At 50.7% G+C, this 18,921-nt stretch overlaps 1 protein-coding gene and 1 long non-coding RNA gene across 13 annotated transcripts in view; one reads left to right on the top strand and one right to left on the bottom strand.

Annotated features, from left to right (window-relative positions):
• The window catches only part of ABR (ABR activator of RhoGEF and GTPase), a 185,987-nt gene that overhangs the window by 136,170 nt on the left and 30,896 nt on the right, over positions 1-18,921 (top strand). For all 6 annotated transcript variants that reach the window (XM_077851838.1, XM_077851837.1, XM_077851842.1 and 3 more), the window contains 8 exons: positions 699-820; positions 2,370-2,535; positions 6,450-6,572; positions 6,914-6,989; positions 7,446-7,550; positions 8,705-8,779; positions 11,683-11,780; positions 12,190-12,321. In XM_077851838.1, coding sequence (XP_077707964.1) covers positions 699-820; positions 2,370-2,535; positions 6,450-6,572; positions 6,914-6,989; positions 7,446-7,550; positions 8,705-8,779; positions 11,683-11,780; positions 12,190-12,321 — 897 coding nt within the window. The remainder of the gene's footprint in view (positions 1-698; positions 821-2,369; positions 2,536-6,449; positions 6,573-6,913; positions 6,990-7,445; positions 7,551-8,704; positions 8,780-11,682; positions 11,781-12,189; positions 12,322-18,921) is intronic.
• LOC144285974 (uncharacterized) lies at positions 3,857-17,763 on the bottom strand. 7 transcript variants are annotated; one of them, XR_013354093.1, is made up of 8 exons: positions 17,524-17,763; positions 15,270-15,472; positions 12,132-13,134; positions 5,485-7,123; positions 5,323-5,395; positions 5,010-5,211; positions 4,281-4,482; positions 3,857-4,020 (listed from the first exon to the last, which is right to left on the bottom strand). It is a non-coding gene; the product is annotated as an uncharacterized LOC144285974 (long non-coding RNA). The 7 variants fall into 7 exon arrangements; XR_013354099.1 differs by having other exon boundaries at positions 12,409-13,134; XR_013354094.1 differs by having other exon boundaries at positions 12,132-15,210; positions 15,415-15,472.

Raw genomic sequence — 18,921 nt, 5'->3', positions numbered from 1 at the left:
GCCTGCTGGCTGTGAGGGTGTCAGGGCAGGAATCCTGGAAGTTCTACATGGAGCACAATGCTCTTAACCATCCAGAACCCAGGTTAAAGATGGCTGCAGGTTCCCCCAGGAGCTGCTACAGCCCCATCAAAGGTAGCCAGTGTCTCCCATCCACCTGAGGGAAGTTGTAAAATCTTAACTCACAGGTAGCCTAAACAGACTGAGAGGGTCTGTGGGTCACGGTTGAATTGAAACAAGATCAACTTCCTAGGCAGCATTGAAGAGGTTCCCAGGACCAGGGGGCAGGGTGTGAGGGAGCTAGACTCTGCTTATTATGCCCCAGTGTGGAGGAACCAAGTCATTCTGGACTAGGGTCTATCCAGGTGAGAGCCATTGACAGCTGCAGGAAAATATAAAGCTACCATTTATTGATCACATATTATGTGCCAGGCATGGGGCTCTTTCACATATACCATCTTGATGAATCCTATGTAACAGGGCTGCCGTCATTATCCCCATTTTACAGATGTTAAGATTGAGACTCAGGTCAGGGAATGTGCCCAAGATTACAACCAGAAAGCCCATTGTGTGACCTTAACCACCAGGGACCAAAGCCCCCTCCCTGAGGCCCCTCCCAGCTGGCTGGTGTCCCCAGTACAGGCTGGGCCCTGGGTTGACTTCCCCTGAGCAGGTGGGGGTGGGTGTGCCATCTCCCTCAGACGCGGCAGCTGGTGAAGGATGGCTTCCTGGTGGAAGTGTCGGAGAGCTCCCGGAAGCTGCGGCACGTCTTCCTCTTTACAGATGTTCTCCTGTGTGCCAAGCTCAAGAAGACATCTGCAGGGTGAGTCCAGGGGCAGGGTGGGAGGCAGCTAGACTCTGCCCCCAAAGGACCCCCCAGCACCAGGGGCAATCTGCATTTATTTTTTCCTTTTAAAAAATATTTTAATTAATTTTATTTTACTACATGCCCCTTTTCTAAAAATAAATCATGCTTTTAATTATAAAGATAATATAACCAAATCACAGGGGGAAAACCCATCACCCATCGAACATAAGCATCAGTCGCCTGCTGCTATATTTCCTTCCAGTTTTTTAAAACATTCTTATGTTTCTTCATGTACTTGTAATCAGAGTGAATACCCAATTTTGGTCTCTGCTTTTTCCATTTCATGTCATAAGCATTTTCCCAGTCTCTTCCTAATCTTCATAATCATCCTTTTACTTTCCTGCGTGATGTTACAAGTGGATATGCCATAATTTACTTAAGCACTCTCCTTTTATTAGACATCTCTAAATTTTTGCTAACTGCAATTCAGTGAATATTCATTAAATCTGCTGTCATTATTGGGTGCTTATGCCATGCCAGGTGCCATGACAAATGCTTCGACTCTATTATTTCCAGTCTTCCCAAAAACTCTCACAGATGAGAGGAAAGACTTAGAAAAGTTAAATCAGTTGCCCAAGGTCGCATAACTAGAGGTAGAGAAGATGGAATTTGAACCTTAATCGGACCCGAAGGCTGCTTTCCACCTCCATCTCTGCACCCAGTGAGCGAGGTCCGCCCTGTGCACTGAGCAGAAGAGGTTATGCAGAACTCATTCCCACATTCTCCCACCTCCATTTCCTTGCCATCTCCTGTGTGCCAAGTACACTACCTCACAGTCCAGGGAGACAAGCCTCATGCCCACCTCAGCACTAGGGCTAGAGCAAGAGGTGCAAGCCTAAGTCCTAGGGGAAGCGAAGGAAGGAGAGGTTAGTAGTATGAGTGCACTTCAATAGAGGGGGTGACTCCCTGGAACTAGATCACAGATGAGATCATTCTAGAGCACAGATGGCAGTCATAATAAGCAAACACATCTATGCCTTTAGTCTTTTGCCCATGACAGACATTACTAATGAACCACAGCACTATTTCCCACTGGGCTTGGATGTGGCCTTATAATCTTCCGCCCAGGACCCCATGTGACCTCCATTGATCAGAATTGGCATTAAAAATAACGTGTGTATTCCATCTCCAGCGGAAAGGACAATGACTATGAGCTAAGTATAGATAAGCTAGGGGGAGGGGAGAGCGTGGGATGGAGGATAGGAAAGTGTTAGAGGTTTGGGATGTTTAAAAACATTAGTCCTACTGGGCCTGAAGATTGGCAAGGCCAAGTTCCAGAGCCCTCACTGCCGCTTGACTTTAGACCCCAACTGTCATTTCTCCGCATGTGGGTTTCCTGATCAGACTCCTCAAGGACACAGATCATTCTTGCCTGTGACAAATTCTCAGCAAATCCCTCTTGGGTTTTTTTTTTGTTTTGTTTTGTTTTGTTTTTTGTTCTAGCAGTTCAGGCTTGCAGAGCCAAGTTCTCTCTCGCTCACATCTCTCTCTGGCTTGTTTGCAGGAAGCACCAGCAATATGACTGCAAATGGTACATCCCCCTGGCCGACCTAGTGTTTCCATCCCCTGAGGAGTCTGAGGCCAGCCCCCAGGTGCATCCCTTTCCAGACCATGAGCTGGAGGACATGAAAATGAAGATCTCTGCCCTCAAGAGTGAAATCCAGAAGGAGGTGAGCAGAGCCTGGCATCTGAACGGAGATGGGGGGGAAGAAGAGGGGGAAGAAGGCCCTTTTCCTTGGGGCCCTTTGAGCCAGATGTGCCAGGGTGGCAGAAGGTTTGAGAGCCTGATAAGGGAGACAGGATGCAAGAGTAGGAGACCTCAGGTACACGCTCAGGAAAAGACTGGTGGTAGCACATAAGTGCTGAGCAGATGAAAGGAGGACCAAGAAGTCACTGTTCAGGATTTAATGGGGTTAGTCGTGGGAAGTTTCCTAGTGTATGCCAAGCACCATAGAAAAGGAAGGCAAGAGAAGAAGGCTTTCTTAAGGAAAAGCAGGGAGGACGCCAGAGAAGGTGCTTGAGAGGCTGCTCAGAAACGGACAGATCAAGTGGGCACATAGTAGGGAGAGATACAATAACACAGTCAACATGCTCCTGCCTGATGTAAAAATGCACAGATGCTTGCACCCTAACCTAGAACTGAAATTCTTCTCCAGCACATATGCAGCATTTACACACAGCAATCGTGTATTAAACTTGCAAAGGAAATCTGAAATTTCAAAAGCACTTTGTTGATTTTTTTAAAAAGTAGGTTCTACACCTAACATGGGGCTTGAATTCATGGGAGATCTCTCCTCTGGGAGATCGGGAGTCACATGCTCTACTGACTGAGTCAGCCAGGGGCCCCTAAAAAAGTTTGATAGCATATTTCTGGACTACAGTACAGCGAGATTAGAAATCAACAACTAGAATACAGCTAAGTATATGCCTAGAAAATTAAGACTTTCAAGGTAGAGAGGAAATCAAAATGGAAACTGCAGACTGTTTAGAACTGCATGAAAATGAGAGCACTCCTATTGGAGTGTGGGTGTGACCAAAGCACTCTTTAGAGGAAAATGGATAGCCTTCAATTCATATGTTTGAAAATAGTGGCTAGAGTAAAGTACCCCTGGGAGGCAGCTTTCCCATGCATGTCACAAAGGGCAGGGAGAGGCCTGGCTTCCTTTTTCTACCCGTTGGCTCAGCTTAGGCCTCACCTTTCAGGGAGCCTTCCTTGCTGTGCACCCACCATAGTCTGGGTTGGACACTCTGCTTTCCAGTACACCCTGCAGTCTGCCTCTTCCATTTGCTTTATAGGTCACAAATTGCAGTTTCATAGGCCACTTTCTCTCCCCACCCTTGAATTTGAACTCTAGTGAGGGCGCTTTCTTCAGCTCTATGTCCCTAGGACTTAGCACGTAGTAGGTGCTTCATAAATAGTTGTTGAGGAATCCATGACCAGGTGGCTTTTTTTTTTTTTAAGATTTTATTTATTTATTCATGAGAGACACAGAGAGAGAGAGGCAGAGACATAGGCAAAGAGAGAAGCAGGCTCCCTGCAGGGATCCCAATGTGGGACTCGATCCTGGGACTCCAGGATCATGCCCTGAGCCAAAGACAGATGCTCAACCTCTGAGCCACCCAGGCGTCCCCTGACCAGGTGGCTTCTAAGAATCCTTTCAGCAAAAAAAAAAAAAAAAAAAAGATTCCTTTCAGCTTTGACATCCCTCTTTGAAGGAGAGGAAGACCACAGTGATGACCCCAGGGGGGTCTGGGGCAAAGGGATGACCTAGGACTGAGGGTCTCACTGGGGGCACATCTGCTCAGAGGGGCACAGGTGTCCTCCTCCTGACTGGCCAAGCCTCACCCTGCCTCAGTGGAGCCTGTTTCCCCAGCCAGCACTGCCTACCAGCCCCACCCAGGGCATCCTGCATGCCTGTTTCTCCCAGTCCTGGTCGCTGGTGGACTTTGTCTCCTCCCTCCTGCCCCAGGTGTGCAGACATGGCCTTCTGCTCAGTCGAATCAACACTTCCTGAACTCCACTGGTTGCTCGCTGCAGGGGTGTGCCAGACACCTCACGGAGCTCCTTGTCTTGCCCGTTACTGACCTCAGCATGTGACACGATGTGAGGAGAGTCCCTGGGGAGGCACATTGTTGTTCTCTGAGTCACAGGAGAAGCAGTGATTTATTATTTTAATAATACTTTTTGAAAACTTATTTTTGTTCTCATCACCACATAACACTGGCTTGTTATAGCAAGAAATACAATACTGAAGCACACAGAGTGTAACAGATTATCACCCACCCCCCGTTGTTAACAGTTTGATATGTATTCTTCTCGACTCTTCTGTGCTTATGCTGGTGTGTATGGTTTTTGTTTTTTGTTTTTTGTTTTTAATGAGACTAGACTGTATGTGCCATTTTGCAACTTGAGCTTTTTGCTTTATTTTTGTGCATTATAGAGCTCTCTGGATCTGTCAGGTTCTAACAGCTGCATCCTATTCTGTTGCTTAACTGTGCAATGATGTATGAGATACTTAGATTGTTTCTGGTTCTTTTAATAGGCAAGACTACAGTAAACCTGACTGTATTCCTATTCCTCTCTGGTAGCTTCCTTACAAGGGGATGGCTGGGGCAGAGGGCTTGCTCTAATTGCCAGATTTACCTCTGGGAAGATTGCAGTCCATTGTGTACCCCACCAGCAGTGTGAGAGTCACTGTCCCCTCCTACGCTGTCATAACACTGGCTGTGAGCAGTTGTTACCATTGTTGCCAGTCTAGTGGGTAAAGCAAGTCCGTAGAGATGAATTCTAACTGAGGAACTTGAAGTTGATGCTGGAACAGAAACTTGAAGCCTCATAACAGTTACTAAAAGGGAAGGGAAAAAAAAATAAAAGGGAAGGGATCCTTCATAAAATGTAAAGTTGAAAAATTGGGCTGAGACATGAGGGCTTATTAAAGAACAAGAAATAGGGGCACCTGTTTGGCTCATTCGATTAAGTGTCTGCAGAAGTTGATGCTGGAACAGAAACTTGAAGCCTCATAACAGTTACTAAAAGGGAAGGGATCCTTCATAAAATGTAAAGTTGAAAAATTGGGCTGAGACATAAGGGCTTATTAAAGAACAAGAAATAGGGGCACCTGTTTGGCTCATTCGATTAAGTGTCTGCCTTTAGCTCAGGTCATGATCCCAGGGTTCTGGGATTGAGCCCCGCATCAGGCTCCCTGCTGGAGCCTGGTTCTCCCGCTCCGCCTGCTTGTGCTCGCTCGCTCGCTCTTTCTCTCTGTGTGTCAAAGAAATAAAAATCTTTAAAAAAAAAAAAATGAACAAGGAATAATACTGTGCGGCTGAGGTGGAACATACAGGGTGGGGCATGGTAGGGTATTTGGCTGGGCACAGAGGCCCCATGTGCCAGGCCAGCAGTTAGGGTTTTGCTGAATGGCATCTGAGGTTTTTAAGCAGGGTATTTTGATGGTACCCAGTCACCAGTGATTTATTGAGGTGACTGAGTGATGACGTGGTTAGGCTAGTGGCACTACAAGAGGATTCTTATTTCTCACAGTTACCAAGAGGAAGGGGCGCATCATCCCACTCAGGGCCACAGGGGAAGCACCAGTTTTGGGCAGGATGCCAAAGACACAGGGGGAGAACCCAGCCCAGAGCCTGTATTGTGTCTGCCATAGGAAAGGAAAGCAGGCAGAGGCAACTGCTTAGGACTAGGGGTTTTAAAACTCAGTAGGGTCTGGGCTCTGGGGTGGTCCCTAGCTGTCTGCTACCTGGCCCTGGGTTATTTAGGACAGAGGAATATTGGGTCAGTGAATTGGGGGTAGGTAGAGGAGGTGTTTGGGGGTATGAACCCAGGCCTGGATGGTTTATCCATGGAGGTATGTACACAGAGAGGTCCTTTACTATCTTAGGGATCAGCTTGCCCTAGGAGGGGTAGTTTTCTCCCTGGCCAACTAGGCACCCCCAAGATAACAAAGCATCATAAAATATAAACAAAGGAAAAGACACGATTAGTGCCCAAGGAAGTGCTGTGCATAGAGCTGCCAAGTGAGGAGTGAAGTGTGTGAGGGAAACCATCTGTGCCCTCTGGCCCCCACAGAAAGCCAACAAAGGACAGAGCCGGGCCATTGAGCGCCTGAAAAAGAAGATGTTCGAGAATGAGTTCTTGTTGCTGCTCAACTCCCCCACGATCCCATTTCGGATCCACAATCGGAATGGAAAGGTGAGGGAGGGGTGGGGATGGGACCAAGGTGGCCCCCTTCCTCAGTCCAGGGCTGCCTGTTCTCTAGGGCTCCTATCTATGACCTGTGGGAATCAGGGACTCAGGCCCAATTCCCAAGGATGTTGCCACAGCTCCTGCCCCTGGACTCCCTCCCCCGGCTGGTGAGGAGCCAGTGCCCCCTGCTGGCCATCGCTGGCACTGCCACTCCTGTCGCTGGGCTTCCAGACTGGGGGCTCTCCTCCCAGCTGCCCCCTGGGCCAAGCCTCAAGTGCCTGGGTGAGAAGGAGCCGGGAATGTGCTTGGCCATGTGGTCACCCCGCTGAATTCTCATCTGTCTTCAGAGCTACTTGTTCCTACTGTCCTCGGACTATGAGAGGTCGGAGTGGAGAGAAGCCATTCAGAAGCTACAGAAGAAGGGTAAAGTCCCACCCCACTTCACGCTTATCTGTGACAAGAGCGGCCTCTTGCGTTTCCATAGTCTCCTCTGTGGCCCTCACAGTCACCCCATGAGGTGCCAGGGCAGGTGGCACTTAATTGATGTTACTGTTCACCTAAGGCCAAAGAATTGAGGTGATTTGCTTAAGGCACGAAATGAATTAGTGACAGGACTGGGCCTGGAGCCCAGGCTTGTCTCTTTTTCTTGTTCCCACTGTCACTCACACACAGTCTCGAGCCTTTTCAGTTAGACTCTCCCATTCTTTGCCCTCTAACAGAACCTATCACTGTCCCCATGTCCCTACAAGTCTTTCCCTCCCTTCCAGTGACCAACTCTGCCTCTAGACCTATGCTTCTTTCCTGCGGTAGCCCCCAGAGCAGAACAGCAGGTCCTAGTGGCCCTGTGATGACATCTTCCTTGCTTGGCTTCTCCTACAGATCTCCAGGCCTTTGTCCTGAGCTCCGTGGAGCTCCAGGTGCTCACGGGATCCTGTTTCAAACTTAGGACTGTACACAACATTCCTGTCACCAGCAATAAAGACGGTAAGATTTGGAACCTAAGGTTGCCTCATCAGCAGGTCTAAGCCCCTGGGGCATTCCTGGAGCCTCCTACAAGGACCTAGCCAGACACAGGGGTGTAACAACTCACTGGCCAGGTACACAGAGAGCTTGAATAGGGGTTGTTCTCTGCTGGGTTTCCAGATAGTCCCAACTCCTCCTTGGCCCTCTCTGGCTTGAGAGAAGAATCGGACACCTTCATGCACTGGAATCATGTTGCTAATATGTTTGTGAGGTAGTCAGACAATGTAAGCAAACGACTGAAGCATGGGATGTGGGGTGGTGGAGGGGAGAAAGGGTAGGTGGATTAGCATATGAGAAATAAGGCCAGAAGTTTCCAGGGACCAGGTCTTGGAATGCCAAGCCAGGGAGTATGTTCAAGCCGAGGAGACTATAGGATGTTATTGAGCAGGGGAGAGCTGTCATTAGGATGGGTCCAGAATAGGTGGAACCTGGTTGCTCATGGGTGCTGGGAAGGGGTTTTGAAGGCAGGCTCTCCTCCCTATGTGGGGATTATCTGCCCCTGTCCCAAGAGAAGCCAGACTTATATTGGTTAATTTTTACTTTGAAAGGCTGCACTGAGGAGGACAGCCAGGGGATAGGCAGGATTCCAGGGTGGGAGGAAAAGTAGCCCTGGTATGGGGTATGAAATTGTGTGAAACCCCTGGCCCAAGGCAGCCCCAGTGGCTCAGCGGTTTAGTGCCGCCTTCAGCCCAGGGCCTGATCCTGGAGACCCTGTATCGGCTTGTTACAGTTTGACAAGTCCCACGTCAGGCTCCCTGCATGGAGCCTCCTTCTCCCTCTGCCTGTGTCTCTGCCTCTCTCTCCCTCCCCCCCCCTCTGTATCTCTCATTTTAATTAATAAATAAATGAAAATCTTTAAAAAAAAAATTCTAAGAAACGCCTGGCCCAGCAGGGAAGGTGTGGACTGGCCTTCCAGGCCAAGTGAGGGAAAAGGGATACCAGCTCACTTTCCAGGAAGCAGTGGACTCTGGAAACTCCAGCCACCAGGTGGTGCTATGAGACCAAGACTCAGACTGTGTCTCCCACCCTTTTGGCCTTCCTAGGAGCTGGGGTGAGAAGGGGCTGAAACCCGCCCTCTCACCAACCCTTACCCCAGGGGCTTTCTTCTCTTACAGACGATGAGTCTCCAGGACTCTATGGCTTCCTCCATGTCATCGTCCACTCTGCCAAGGGGTTTAAGCAGTCAGCCAGTAAGTACCCCCTGACCCCCAGCCCTAGGAAGAGTGGGGAGCCAGTGTTCATCCTTTCACAGGAAGTCTCCATGGACCCCTTGCATGGGGCCTCCCACCGCCTACCAACTCTCTGGTAGGCCCCAGGCTGGGGCCCTGACAGCCACCCTGACATGTGGGTAGGCATTCCCCCAACGGTCAGGAACCGGCTCCTCTTGGCAGGAGGATCATTTCTGCTTTGTGTCTCCAAGGTCTGCTCTTCCCTAAGCCCTCTCCAACTCTTGGGTGTCTGAAATCCTGCACTCGTCCCTGGCAGATGTGGGGAACATGCTCTGTGACCCCCTTAAGAGGTTAAGGCATGTCTCTTAACCTCTCGGGGCCTCAGCTTCTTTCTCCGTAAAAGGCAAACACACTTGTTAATACTGACCTAAGAACAGGCTTAGATATGACCGAATATGTGCATTGCCAGCACACTGCCACACACATCCCTTTTTCTTTCCCCTTCATCACCATCTCCCAAATCTTTGCAGTTCTTAGTGTTTAACAAGATATAGTCACACTTTTTTACCTAATGTTCCCGCATAAGAATTTATGAGTCAGTTAGACAGCTAATAGTTTCTTACTGTTTGCCAGATGAGAAAACTGTCACAAAGGGACTGAACATTGCAGAAGATCACAAACCCAGGGCTCCTAACTCCTGTCCTCTCCTCCTGCCCCTTCCCACCCCCTTCTCTCTGCCTCTGGGGGGTGAGGTCTGCCCTGGGCCTCTCTACCTACAGTCCACTGCACAGAAAGCAAGGTGTTGGCTCGCAAGCAGGCATTTGATAAACATTGATGGTGAAGTTCATGCGGTACCTTACTGGTGTGTGCCTGGGTACCTTGGAGGGCTGGAGAAAATGCAAACATGGCCAGCGTCTGGACGATGCCTTGGCATGTTCTGAAGCCTTTTCAAGTGCATTTTATGCTCTGATCCTCCTGACATCACTCCGAGGTCCCTGATATCATCCCCACTTACCAAAGCCCATACTTTTCACTTTAGAGCAGCATTCTGTCAGGATGGCCAGGACCACCGCACTCACCACTCAGCCTGTGCTGCTGGTACACATGTGGCAGCCTCCTGGACCCTCCCCAGACACACAGAACCCCCTTCTAGGGGGCACTGCCCAGGAGTATTCCTGGTTAGTGAGTTCTGTAGGGCTGTTCCACACACCTGAGTCTGTGGCCCACTGTGCCCAGATGCCTCACCTGTTTGCCAGGATGAGCCTCAGGGAGCATGGCCATTGGGGTGCAGTGGCCCACTCTCCCAGAGCAGATGTTTTACCTCCCAAACTGAGACAGGGTGGTTAGACATGAGGTGAGCTGTTACAGAATCTCTCCTGACCTCCAGGGTGTCCTCACCTCCTTCGACTGGCCTCCTGAGCCACTTACATGTTCACTCTGACTCAGTAGGGTTAGGCCCCATGAATCTTCAACCATGGCTCTTTGTCCTGATATGTTCATTGCCATCTCCACAGTCGGGCCTGGGGTATAGGCACCATTGTTAGTTCTGTTTTATAGATGAAAGTGCTAAGGCAGAGAGGTTCAGTGATTTGTGCAGAGCTAGGATTTGAACCCAGTCAGTCAGACTCAAAGACCTCCCTTCTGTTCTGTGAATGTTCCCTTGACCCCTGACAGTGTTCACTCACATGAAAATCAGTAAATGGGGATGGCACTCATTCCCTCCATCTCTCAGCCACCCAGACCTGCTCTGGGGTGCTGAAGGCCTCTGGTGTTGTTCACCTGTTAATCCGTGCCCACATTTCCCGGTGTGCTCTGATGCCCAGCTATATCTGGTCTGCGTCATACCCAGGCAGAGACAACTCGGGGGCGGCTCCATCCATTCTCACTTCTGAGGAAAGCCCGTTAATGGGGGCCCAGGAGGAGCATGTATGTCCATCCTCTGACCTCTGCCTCTTGATCCACACTGCAGAGGGTTGGCTTGAATAAACGCACCTCTAGTGCACCCTTCTATGGGGATACATCTGTGGCAGCTCCCATGGAGAGGGACAGGTGTCAGGGTCTTAGCCCCAGAGGGAGTGTTTGGCTTTGCAGAGGGCCTAGGGTGGCCACCCAAACCTAGTGTTTGGCTGTGGCTGTGTCACCTGGGTCTGAGAGTAGACGGGAGATTTTCAGCCTTAAAGGCCATGGTTCAAGGTAGAGCCACTAGGGCAGGCTTCCCTTCCTCCTCCCCAGCCCTCCACCACTTTGTTACCTGAAGCACATGGGCGGTGGTGCCTACTGTGTGCTGGCTCTGTGTGAGCCAGGGGCACACCGGGGGCTGGGAAGACAAGGCTTCTGCCTGTGTGGTGTTGTGGTATAGTAAGGGGAGACAGACAGGCGGAAAAGATAACTTGAGTTAAAGTCAAGTACAATGAAGAAAACAACAAACCAAGCTTTTGGAATGTGGGGGGTATTTTTGGTTGTCACAGTGAGTGGGGTTTCCTCCAGATTTTCAGCACCCAGAGGCCAAATGCCCTCCAGAGACTTCCACCTCAAATGCCAGATGTCCTGTTGAGGAACCTGGGATAGGTGGGAGAAGGAAAGGGGGAGAAAGGACTTTTTTAGCCAGCATGGCCAGTGAAAACCTTGGCCTAAAGCTTCAGCCAAGTGGGGATGAGGGATGAAGGGACTGAAGGTGTCAGGGCCCTCAGGTGAGAGCAGCTGGGTAGGTCAGAGGGAGGACGCCAGTGTAGCTGGAGGGTGGAATGAGGCGGAGAAGGGTGGAGCCAGCTAAGAAGAGGGCGGAGAAGTGGGAAGGAGCCAGAACGTGGAGGGCTGTCCTACAGGGATGTTGCGGGGGACAGAAGCCTTTATTCCCCTTTCCATCCTGAGGTCCTGATCCAGGGGCCTCACTCCATGTGTGTCTCTGCCTGTCCCCGCTGCAGACCTGTACTGTACCCTGGAAGTGGATTCCTTTGGCTATTTTGTCAGCAAAGCCAAAACCAGGGTGTTCCGGGACACGACAGAGCCCAAGTGGGATGAGGTGAGTGGAGGTGGCTGGCATCCTCCTAGGGACCCCTGAGCTTGTCACCAAGTATACCTGCCCCACTCCTGGTGCTCGCTTCCTGTTGACTGGGGGTGGCCAAGCCTGCTGGCTGGGTGAATTCTGTCTCCCCAACCCCCTGCCCTCCACTCCCCGCTCATTTAAGTGTCTGGTATTGTGTTTACGTCTAGACTTGGGGTTTTCAGCTCAGGCCCAGATTCCACTTCATCAGCAATTTGGAGGCCTCTGGAGCTCCAGAGAGGGAGGAGGTTCCTCCATGCCTTATGATGTGCTCCTCATGGGCCTTCCTCACCCCCTTCTAACCCATGCAAAGTTGGGGCCCACACTTGCCAGGAAGCTATGTGTCTTGGCTTTGGAGGTTCAGCATTGTTGTACTGTCTTTCCCCAGGAGTTTGAGATTGAGCTGGAGGGCTCCCAGTCCCTGAGGATCCTGTGCTATGAGAAGTGTTATGACAAGACCAAGGTCAACAAGGACAACAATGAGATCGTGGACAAGATCATGGGCAAAGGACAGATCCAGGTGAGGGTCCAGATGCAGCTAGGGCATCAAGGCAGGCTTCTGGGATCTGCCAGGAGGTGGTGCCTTCTGGGAAAGAGTCCTTCTCACCTGCCTTCTTGGTTAAGGTGCTTGGTCTTTTGTGACTTGAGTTCAAAACTGGTTTGAGAAAATTTCCCAAGGCGGTGGTTCTCCCCTGCTGAGATGGTGTCTTATTCTAGCTCCAGAAACCCATGTGTGCCTGCTTCCTCAGGCTTCCAAGGCTGGTTCAGGTGCATCATGCTCACTCCTGCACAATGGACTCAGGGGATAGCAGCCATCTTTGCTTTCACTTCCCAATTCTATAGTCTATTGATGGCTCTTCCCGGGAACACTGTGTTAAGAAGAATTCTGAAGCTGTGTCCGTGAATGCTGTGTTCGATTAGCAATGTCTGGCATAGGAGGCGTGGGGCCCTGAGCATTTGCCACTGAAGTAGAAGGGCTTAGAATCCTGCTGGCTTGCTGAGGGCTGGTCTCTGACTTGCTGCTAGGGTGGCTGAGCCTTATCCACGCCAGTTGATTGACTTAAGATGGGTTCTCTGGGTATTGGTAGAACCAGGTCCTGAGTCAGGTTAAGAGTATTTGTGCCTCAGCTGTATTTCTTGGGGCCCTCATTTGCAGCCTATGTCTCTGGAACATTCTGCCAGTTTTGAAGATGGCTACTATTCATTTACCTATCAGGAGGATGTAGGTTTGGGAGGATGACATTCAGCATGGAGCCATCCATACTCCATCTGGCACCTTGTGTGGTCTCAGGTTTAGGACATAGGTGGCCTCATTGGGGTGGATTCTGTGACCCTGAAATCAAGGAAAACAGTAACCGGCCCTGGGACTGAGCCCATGGGTGTTTGGTGCTCTGAGCTTCTTAACAATCGCCCAGATGTGATCTGGAGGGGTCAAGGGAGCTGAGCAATGCTTTTTGAAGGAAGTGTTTGTTGTCTGAGGCCCTGTGGAGATTGCAGAGTCTGGTGTCTGGCCTTTGGCTGGGTCTTCTTGGTGGTAGCACCCTTAGGGACCCAGGTGGGCCTCCTCCCCTCCCTACCTGTTTCACCTGAATGTTTGACTAGGGGAATGGCACCATTCAGTGGGGGCCCAGCCATCTGCCTCCTGTCTCCTCCCACCCCCCTCACCCCCAGAGTGTTCCTGTGCATGGCCCTTCCTGATGCTGTGGGACCAGCCCTTGAGCACTGTCGCCAGGGAGACAGTGTTGCCAGGCAACCATAAGCCAGTTCTCCGTCACTTAGATCAGAGAGAGGTTTGTAAATCAGTCTTGGGAACCTGCTTTCTGCAGGGATAAGGGGTGGGAGCTCTGTCTCCACAGCCCTGGGCTGGCCAGAGGGACAGGCGGGGAAAAGGTTCTGTCTGCCTAGCTCCAGGAGATATCCAGCCAAGAAACATGAGCGGCTGCCGTGCTTCCTGAGCCATTGGTGGCCACGAAATGGAAGAATTAAAGAGGCTGGGGCAGCCATTTCAGTGAGCACCATGGGCCCCGACCCCCTCCCCTGCCAGAATCCAGATGCCAGGGCCCCATGGCACTGTCTCCACCTGGACTTCCAAGTCCTTTTCCTTCCCTCCTCCTTGTTCCTGTCAGCCACATAAGCCTCAGGAAAAACGCACCATAAATCATTACATCTTGGCGACAGGAGCAGATGGAGGCTTTGGGGGAAGGGGAGGTCGCCAGGTTATGTTTGGCAGAGCAGCAAGCCAGTCTGGTAAGGAAAATGTTTCTGTGTTTAAGCTTCGAGGAATGTTAAATGCCTGGGAATTGATATTAAGAGAAACACAGACCTTCCTGCTGCCAGCTGACCTGGGCCTGTGAGTAGCCAGCCTGGAGCCCGAGTTCAGTGGAGGACTCGAAGTGTCTAGGCCTCACCTCCTCAGGATGCAGCCCCCACGCGGCCCTGGGCCCTCAGCTATGGAGCCATCTCGCCCACCTTCCCGCGGGTCAGGGAGGGGGATAGGCTGTCCCACAAGGGGTACACCATGCCCCGTGAAGTCCGCTTGCCCTGCGACACCCCTCAGAGCCCCCTAAGGATGACCATGCTGGGTGGAAAGCCTGCACTAAGCCATTCCCATGTGGCCAGGCCCCACTGAACTGCAGAACAGTCTGTTCCCACAGCTTGCTCCCACCTCCCTTTCAGCCACGTGTCCAAGGAAGAGACTTGGCACCAGCCTCTGGCACTGGGTTCTGCTCCCCTTCAGCAGGCACCGAGGGTAAAGCTAAAGGTGGCTTTACATTAGAGGCTGTCTTCACTGATGTTCAGGTGGCCTGAAGGAGAGGCTGGGGGAACAGGGCCACCCCTTCTTCCGCCTTCTTTCTAAGGCGCTTCTCCCTCAGCCTGTCCAGAGAAGAGCAAGGGACCCCATTTCCTGAGCTCTGCGTGTTTGCCCCAGAATGAATCTCTTTCTGGCTTTGCCTGATGCATCAATGGGGACCAGGAATCCTGAGTGGCAGACTAGGGGGATGGGGGACAGCATTTAGTGACAGGCAAATGGCAGCCCTAAGCAGCGACATGTGTGTGTGGCACTTGTGCCCCAGGAGGCACATTCCCAAACATCTCTGATCCTCGCAGCAGCTCCATAAGGGAAGTGACAAGCATGTCCTCCTCACAAGGACACGGAGGCCCACTACCTCTGCTGGCCATGTGCAGGGCAGCTATGCGCTCTCCTCTGTGTTGTGTCCTTATGCCCTGGGCCTCCATCAGGGAGTCTCTCAGCCCCAGCACAAGGCACTGGCATGGCTAGCGGCCTGGAGGAGGAGTCAGGCTGCTGTCCCACCCTCGTATCCCCATTCACTGTATAAGTGAGCTTAAGCCTTCTTCTTTAATCTGGGGTCCTCTTATCTTGTCGGGGGATCCTCACTGCCTGGTGCACCTGGAGGGAAGCAGAACGAGCACACATGCATGGGAATGAGCCACGGGAGAGAGACTCACCATCCCCCTGCAGTGCACCTAGCACAGGCTAGCCATTCCAAGGGCCGTAGGGGCCTGGCTTCAAGATGAGACAAATGTGTCAAGACATGCCAAGCCAGTAGAGAGCACAAGATGCCAGTCTTGATGACAGTGCCTGAGAACTTACTGGGAGCCCAGCATGGGCTGCTGCTTACAGCCATCATCTCAGGGGTCTTCATATACCTCTGGTGGAGGGGAAAAAACATGATTAGATTAAAAAAAAAAGCTGAGGCACCAAAATGGTGACTAACCTGTCCAAGGCCAAGTACCCCGAGGGGAGGGAACCAGGACTGGAAGCAGACCCAGGCCCTGCCCTCCCATCTGCCATTGTTCCTACAGAATAAGATGGAAAAGTGTGCAGCAGGAATTCAAAGAAGGCAAGATCATCGTGGGCTGGAGTTTCAGAAGCTCCAGGGAGAAAATGGAAGGAGAGGGATCAGAGAGCATTGTGTTTTTTTCATTCCAAATGCAATGTTTATATTAGAAGGCAAATGGCAATTATAGTACAGAGACTTGAAACATAATCACAAACCATCCCTACTCCCACTCTTCCAAAGCAGCCGTTTGATTTTGTGCCTTTTCCCTTCCTCGGGCATAGAAATTTTATATAGTTTTAGTCACAGTGTGTATTTTGTATTCTTTCTATTTTCACGTAATATTACCATAAGCCTCTCTTTTTTTCTAGGGCTATGTGTTGTTTTTTTTTAATGACCTTTTTTGTTATATTGTCAAAAGTACTTCTTATACCTCATAAAAATCATTGTACATAATGGCCAGCACATTAATTGCCATTTTAAGGCTGTGTGTTATTCTAGCAAGGTGGGCAGGCTCTGGATCAGCAGAAAGGAGCAGGGTGGGCATTCTGGAGAAAGGGCCTTCATGGCCACGCAGGGAGATGGGAATGTGCAGAGGGTGTCCCAGGAAATTAAGGAGCCTGCCTGCCCTGAGCAGGAGGCATTGTGAGTCACACAAGAGGGAGGTTGAAGGAATGAATGAAAGAAGAGGATCAGTAGGGTTTTAGGCCAAAAGGCTCCTAGAGTGCATTTAGTTGAATTCTGTTTTGGGGTGAAAAGGAACTGAGACCAGAAAAGATGAGTGACATACCACAGTGGTTGAACCAAGGGTTCTAAATTCAGGAGCTCAGCCCCACATCTGTCATGCTTGTTTTGGGCTGCTGGGGAAAGGAATGAAAGGAAAGAAAATGCCCCTAGATGGGATGGGAGTAGACTTGAATATCAGCCCGTGACCCTCAACAGTCTGCCTTTTGTCATTACAAATCTCGTGGGGCTCCCTCCCATGCAGCTGGGTGCGTTTCTCCTCTTCTAGGCTCAGGAGTCCTCCCTTGGTCATCCCCCTTCCTCCCCCAAGCAGCTAGTATCTGCAGATTCTCCATCCAGGCCACCCCCACTGCCCGCCTCCTCCTCCTTGCCTCTGCCTGGCCCAGGAACCTCCCAGCTAGGAGGCCCCTCTTTGTCTGCCTTGGCTCCCTGGCCCCAGAGGACTCCCATATATTTATCCCAGTCTATTTCCAACCCTGCTGCTCCAGACTCCAGATGCACCATCCCCAACTGGGACCTGGCTGCTGCCTGATTAGCATATTCCCAGGGCCTAGCCCTGGTTGACTGGCTGGGCTAGAGGGGGCGAGTTCTCCCGGAGGACCTCACAGCTCGGTTCCTGCCACTGACTATGGACTGAAGAGGAGTCTGAGACCCAGAAGATACCTAAGCCAGAGGAGCCCTCCCATGCCCCTGCTCTCTGCCATTCCCTAGTTTGGCCACAAGCCTGGCGACAGCCCCCACCCTTGGCTCTGCACAACCACTCCCCCACCCCCACCCCCACCCCCGCCAAAGCACACATCCCAGAGTAGGAGGCAGCTTCACTCAAGACCTTGATGTGGGAAAGGGCAGGTCCCAGTCCAGGAAGGAAGCTCCAACCCTCCCGGTGCCCTTCACCCACACTTGAAAAGTTCAGGCTTGATGGGATGCCTTGCCTCCATCCTCTTCCCTTTTGAAGCTTAGAGCCCATGTCTGAAGGGGAAACAGGTAGTTTCTATAATGACCTTAACCTGGCCTCATAAAAGCTTGTTGAGAGTACAGAGCTATTATAAATGATGCTCAGGAGGAGGTCATGAAGGCCAGTCCCCTGCCTTCAGGACTAGGGTACAGAGCTCAGACTGGCAAATCTGATGATATCTAGACTATTACTCTTTTTGTTCATTGTGGTAAAATATACATACCATAAAATATATCATTTTAATAATTTTTAGGTGTACCATCAGAGGCGTTAAGTACATTCACATTGTTGTGCCACCATCACCACCATGCATCTCCAGAGCTTTCTTTCCTTCTTTTTTTTTTTCTAGAACTTTCTTGTCCCAACTGACCATACCCATTAAACGGTAACTCTCCAGGAGCATCTGGCTGGCACTCCCCAGGCAGCCACCATTCAACTTTCTATGATTTTGACTATTCCAGGGAACTCATGGAAGTAGAATTCTACAATACCTGTCCTTTTGTGACTTCACTTAGTGTAATGTCTTCGAGGTTCATCTGTGCTGTAGCACGTGTCAGAATCCCTTCCTTAAGGCTGAGAGACATTGTGTGCGTAGACCACCTTTCGTTGATCCAGTCATGCACAAGTGGACATTTTGGTTGTTTTCACCTTAGACTTTCTTCCTTTTTTTTTTTTTAATTTTATTTATTTATTCATAGACACAGAGAGAGAGGCAGAGACACAGGCAGAGGGAGAGGGAGAAGCAGGCTCCATGCAGGGAGCCCGATGTGGGACTCGATCCCAGGTCTCCAGGATCACACCCCAGGCTGCAGGCGGCGCCAAACCGCTGCACCACTGGGGCTGCCCGACTTTCTTCCTTTTAAGTGAGAAAAGGAGCCTGGTCTTTGAGGATGGAGATTTCGTTGCCTCCTGGCTTTCTCACCCCAGAGTTAGGCATCCTTGTCTCCTTGACCTCATTTCCTCAGATCTCGTCTGCCCTCCCCTTGGTCCTGGTTTATATGTATCGAGTGTGAAGGGAGTTACCCTGATTCTGAGGCTCAGAAGATCACCATTTGGGTCATTTGATCCCTGGGGGCCTCAGTTTCTTCATCTCTTAAATGGGGATAATTATTCCCACTCTTCCTTCATCACCAGCTTGTGTTGTGAGGTTGAAAAGACAAAATATACCTAAAAGAGTCAGAGCTATGACATGTATATTTGTGCCATCACCAGCTTATCCATGCATTTCTACGTGCTGAGCACCCTCTAAGTGTCAGGCACTATGCTGCAGATATGAAGAATGACCTCACCATATAGTAAAGAAGACAGAATTTCAATTGATCAGTGTTGATGGGCCTTTGAAGTCAAAACAGATTTGGGGGTCAGTCCCCCTTTCCTTCTTCATTAGTTGGGAGAATAGAGTAAGTTACTTTACTTTCGGAGCCTGTTTCCTCACCCATAAAATGTGTCCTAATGAGACTTGAATGTGAAAGTCCATTGAAGCCCTTGTCAGGGGCTGGCACAGAGTCATACTCATCTAATGATGACAGTCCTTTGCCCAAACTGGCATGTCCAGGTACACTGTCCTCTACCTTCCTGCAAGGACTCCAGGTCCTGGAGCAGTGCCCCCCAACCCAGGCCA

The sequence above is a fragment of the Canis aureus genome, chromosome 16 (assembly GCF_053574225.1).
Source record: "Canis aureus isolate CA01 chromosome 16, VMU_Caureus_v.1.0, whole genome shotgun sequence".
Taxonomy (NCBI): Eukaryota; Metazoa; Chordata; class Mammalia; order Carnivora; family Canidae; genus Canis; species Canis aureus.
The sequence above is the reverse complement of the archived record's forward strand: the minus strand, read 5'-3'. Positions and strand labels throughout refer to the sequence as shown.